The 5,320-nt window shown below is 61.1% G+C and overlaps 1 protein-coding gene across 2 annotated transcripts in view; it reads left to right on the forward strand.

Annotated features, from left to right (window-relative positions):
- The window catches only part of MAPK8IP3 (mitogen-activated protein kinase 8 interacting protein 3), a 50,324-nt gene that overhangs the window by 28,078 nt on the left and 16,926 nt on the right, over nt 1-5,320 (forward strand). The window contains exons 6-8 of one of the 2 annotated variants that reach the window (XM_023728384.1): nt 2,045-2,285; nt 2,615-2,717; nt 3,011-3,129. In XM_023728384.1, the coding sequence (XP_023584152.1) occupies nt 2,045-2,285; nt 2,615-2,717; nt 3,011-3,129 (463 nt within the window). Of the gene's footprint in view, nt 1-2,044; nt 2,286-2,614; nt 2,718-3,010; nt 3,142-5,320 lie in introns of both variants that reach the window. The other variant, XM_023728385.1, reaches the window with a different exon arrangement.

Here is a 5,320-nt window from a genome sequence, read left to right on the forward strand (position 1 = left end):
GGCCCACAGCACTAGGGGGCCAGGGCGAGTGTCTATGGGTAAGTGGTGACCTGTAGGCCCACAGCGCCAGGGGGAGTGTCTGTGGGTAAGTGGTGGCCTGTAGGCCCACAGCGCTAGGGGGCCAGGAGCGGCATGCTCACACTGCAGAAGTCCAGGTGGTTAATCCTAAGGTACCCCAGGCCCACCAGGCATGCACCACCCCCAGTTTGCGTGTCCAGAACTGGCTGTGGCTGTTGGGGAAGGTCTGGAAGCAGTCCACTCCTCAAGGTGTGGGCCCCTTTCCTACACCCCTCGTGTGGCAGCAGAGGCCCCACCTGCGACATGGGGTCAGGCAGAGGAAGGTTGGGCACTTCACCATGAAGAAGTGACTGGGAGTGTGGGTGACATGCACCTGGTTCAGCGTTGGTTGTAGACATACAGAGGAAAGAGTTTCTCCCTCCGGAATTGGGCATGAGCTGTCAGACGCAAATGTTTATGCACAGCCCCTTCCAGGAAGCGAGGAGTAGGCTAGAGCGGGTCTGTCCACTTTGGCCCAGCGGTACCGGTATCATCCTCTGGGGCCATCCTGGTGCTGCAGGATGCTTAACGGCATCCCTGGCCTCTGCCCACCATGTGCCGGTAGCCCCCACCCCAACTGTGACAGCCACACCCAGATGTGGCCAGGTGTGCCCTGGGGCCCAGTCACTGACGGCCAGCCTGCTGTAGAGCTAGCTCTGAGTTTCAGAATTCCTGGCAGCAAGGTCTCAGAGCCTACCTTCCGATGGTACGGTCCGTGTCCGGTACGAGGGCGTCTCTGCTTGGAGCGTGGTGGTGACCAGACAGAAAGCCCCCACAGGCCTGGGAGCCCACGCCATCTGCTGGGACTGGACACGGCCGGGAGCCTCAGTCTGTCACCTGGACGGTCCCGATTGCCCGCTCAGTGACAGCGCGTGCTGCAGTCCAGTGTTTACCCAGCTTTGGAGGAGGACCGGCTGCCCCCCTCAGCCCCTCCTGCCCCAGATACATGTCCCCACCATTGGGAAGTCTCCCAAAGCATGGCATCCATCCAGTCGTCTGTCCTGGATGTGTGTCCTAGCAGCCCCCATGTCCTGTCTCGGAGAGGAACGGGGTTTTCCTGCTGGTCTTTATGTTGAGGCCTCTCAGCACCAAGAATGGTGGGGGGTGGGCTGAAGGGGACTGCACCCAAGGCCCCCCGGGGGTGAGCTGTGCTGACTTGTGCCCACGGAGTCATGCCGGGAGCTGTGTGAGGCGGGCCAGGGCTTCCCTCAGGAGGGGGCCACGGTTCTTCACAGAACATGGCTCCGCCCGGGGGTGAGCTGTGCTGTGGGAGGCAGGCCAGGGCTTCCCTCAGGAGGGAGCCAGGAGGGGGCCCACGGTTCTTCACAGAGCATGGCTCCGCCCGAGTGGCATCTCAGGTGATGCTGGTTTAGAAATGGCAGCTGTGTCCCCAGAACGTTTCAGTGGCGCCCCCTTCTGTAACTGTAGTTCTGCGATTGTCAGGGCTGGCACTCGAAGCCTTACCCTCCCCCTCAGTGTCTCCCCTGTGCCGGTGACGGGGGCAGAGGCAGGCGTCCTGGGGGGCGGCGGGGGAGCCCGTGTGTCGGCATGGCGTTGTCATGGTCGGTCGGACACCGGGCACCTGCTGCCTGCCTGGGCGGTGTCTGTGTCTGACAGCAATGGCTGTACAGGCCGTCTTGCCCTGCCGCACAGCTTCCATCACACTCTGCGTCATCCTCCTGCCTGTGGGATCGTGCCGGCCCAAAGCCACGTTCCGACACATTTAAGTCTGGTGGCGGCTGCTTCTAGAAAGCCAGACGAGCTGCAGAGCCTCCCCTCAGCCGCAGAGTGACCAGGCCCAAGGGGTTGGCCTGCGGGCACCAGGGGTGTCCCCCAGTCCCTTCCAGATGATTCTTTTGCAAGTGGCAAGGATGTTGGGCAATGGGGCCTCACTTGGGGGTGGCCGTGACGCCCTGTGTGGCCTTGTGTGGCCAGACTGGCCTGTGGGGGGAGACACCACGACACGCCCTCCCTGTGCTTGTCCCAGTGTCCCCAAGATGAGATGTCTGAGTCAGGCCAGTCCTCCGCGGCCGCCACACCCAGCACCACTGGCACCAAGTCCAACACGCCCACATCCTCGGTGCCCTCAGCCGCAGTCACGCCCCTCAACGACGGCATGCAACCCCTCGGGGACTACGGCGGCAGGAACGGCAAGCGGGCTCGTGAGAAGCGTCACAGCCGCAACATGGAGGTGCAGGTCACACAGGAGATGCGCAACGTCAGCATAGGTGTGCTGCTCCCCCAGCTGCCCCCACAGCCGCCCCCCAGCAGGCCCCCCCCCAGCCGCCCCCCCAGCCACCTGCCGCACTTCCCTGCTGGTGGCCATGCCGTTGGCCGCAGGCTGCCACCTGTGCGGGGCGGGGAAGATGGGCCGCTGCCAAGTGTCCTGTCAAATCGGCCCCGTGCCGTCCCCCTCCCGCGGGCCTGGGCTGCTCCGTCCACCTGGCCCCAGGGGATGGCCCTTTCTGTTGAGCCCCCGGCAGGGGTCATCACAGGGGCGACCCCATGGTGGAGGGAAACCGCTGGCACGCCTGACCCCACTCTGCTGTTCCCCCAGGGATGGGCAGCAGTGACGAGTGGTCTGACGTCCAGGACATCATAGACTCCACCCCGGAGCTTGATGTGTGTCAGGAGCCACGCCTGGACCGCACTGGCAACAGGTGCTCAACCCACATCCCTGGGTCCCCGGGTGGAGTGGGGCCCTGGGTGGACAGGGGCCCCGGGTGGAGAGGGGCCCTGGATCCCTGGGTGGACAGGGTCCCCAGGTAGGGAGGGTCCAGGCACCCATCCCACTGCTCAGGGGAGACTGTTGGACACTGACCCCACTGCCCTGCTCATGCCTGACGCCACAGAGCAGTGCAGGTCTGCAGAGCGGTGGGCTCGGGGCTGGGAGGGTCTAGACAGCGTGTGTGGGTGCTGCCCTCTGACTGCCCCCCATGCATCCTCCCGCCAGCCCCACCCAGGGTATTGTGAACAAGGCTTTCGGCATCAACACTGACTCCCTGTACCACGAGCTGTCAACCGCCGGGTCAGAGGTCATCGGGGACGTGGACGAGGGGGCTGACCTGCTAGGTGAGGGTGAGGGTCCTTACTGCCAACTCTGTATTGCCACACTCTCCATGGGGGGTCTGACTCCAGCCATGGAGGGGCTGCCTTCACAGCTTCCCAGGACACACTCACACCCTTTACTGTTCACCATGCCAGGTGCACGGCTGTCCCAGGACAGACTCACACCTTCTACAATTCACCATGCCATGTGCACGGCTGTCCCAGGACACACACCCTTTACAATTTACCACCCAACGTGCACAGCTGTCCCAGGACACACTCACACCTTCTACAATTCACCATGCCATGTGCACGGCTGTCCCAGGACACACACCCTTTACAATTTACCACCCAACGTGCACAGCTGTCCCAGGACACACTCACACCTTCTACAATTCACCATGCCACGTGCTCAGCTGTCCCAGGACACACACCCTTTACAAGTCACCACGCCACGTGCATGGCTGTCCCAGGACACACTCACACCCTTTACAATTCACCATGCCACGTGCATGGCTGTCCCAGGACACACACCCTTTACAATTCACCACACCACGTGCTCGGCTGTCCCAGAACACACTCATGCCCTCATGACTCACCACACCACGTGCATGGCTGTCCCAGGACACACTCGTGCCCTCACTACTGACTGCACCACGTGCACGACTCAGCGGGCTCCGGCGCATCAACAGAGGTGTGCTGCTATCATCCCAAAAAGGACCCCGTGCCACCAGCGGGACCTCATTCGCACCCCTGCCCCTCCCGGGCGATCTGCTCTCCGCTGTGTGTGAGGGTGACCGTTTGCCGGCTCTCCTGACTGTGTGAGGGAAATGCCCATACAGGCGGCACCCTCCCAGCCCCCAGGTCTCCTGGGTCTGCATGCCCCCTGAGCGCCTGATCCCTCCTTCCTCCTGGGATTACGGGGAGTTTTCTAGGAGCCAAGAGCCACTTTCAGTGCCTCAGGGTCCCACCACGGCTGCAGCCAGGAAGGCTGCCCTTCGAGCCCAAGGGCCTCAGGGCAGCCCTTTCCCATGGCTGTGGGATGGTGGGACTGCGGCCCGTTAGGCGGCTTCCAGGAGAACATATCTGTGCACAGGGTAGTTGAGATTTGTCCTGTTTCCATCAGGGAGGGTTGCCCCTCACCTCCCTGCAGACTGCCATCTCCCCAAAGATTTGCCGCATGCGCGCAGGATGGAGTTGGACAACCTCACTCTCTGTACTGCTCCTTCCACTGCCGGCTTGAGTTCGGCCTTTGCCTCGCGGCCTTGTCTGCAGCCGCCCCTGTCTGAGCCCGGCCCAGGAACCTGCCTCTCTGCCACTTCCATAGCTGATGGTCTCATTTGGGGTGGGGCCTCCAGGGTGCTGACGTGCCTTTAATTATCTAGGGTGTTCAGCACCTGCACTACCTCCTCCGGAAACTGAATCTTTTCTAGCTGGGCTTGAATAAAAAGTGCCCCACTGAAGACACACACACACACTATCGGCATGCAGAAACACTCCTGGGGTTACCGGTGACCACGTCTGACATTCTCACGTCGTTCCTTTCTCTCTTCTTGCGTACTTCACATCGCGCCAAGCATATTCAATTTTTAGGCATGTTTTTGTTTTTGGAAAGTGTGATATGCTCATGACAATATCCAGATAATGTTGGAAGACACCGAGAAGAGAGTGAAGACAAGGAGACCCCGTTTGGCGATGAGCATTCGAGGGCTCTGAGGCCAGTCACAGGGCCATGCACCCGGCACCTCCGGTCTTGGTGTGTCTTCATCTTCCCAGAAGAAACCTGGACGCTTTAGCAGTCAGTCCCCATTCCCCTTCCCCCAGCCCCTGGCAACCACTAACCTGCTTTCTGTCTCCACGAATTCACCTGCTCTGGACACTTCCCGAGAGCGGGCTTGTACAGTGTGTGTCCTGTGTGTCTGGCTTCTTTCACTCAGTGTCATGTTCTCAAGGTTCATCCATGTTATGGCGTGTCAGGGCTCCATTTCTCGTTAGGGCTGAGTAGTAGTCTATCCATGGATGGACCACGGCTTGTTTCTCCATCATGTGCTGGTGGACACTGGGCTATCTCCTCATGGATGGAGAACGGCTTGTTTCCCCATCATCTGCTGACGGACACTGGGCTGTCTCCTCATGGAGGGACCACAGCTTGTTTCTCTATCATCTGCTGACAGACACTGGGCTGTCTCCTCATGGAGGGACCACGGCTTGTTTC

The sequence above is a fragment of the Trichechus manatus genome, unplaced genomic scaffold (genome assembly GCF_000243295.1).
Source record: "Trichechus manatus latirostris isolate Lorelei unplaced genomic scaffold, TriManLat1.0 scaffold00024, whole genome shotgun sequence".
Taxonomy (NCBI): Eukaryota; Metazoa; Chordata; class Mammalia; order Sirenia; family Trichechidae; genus Trichechus; species Trichechus manatus.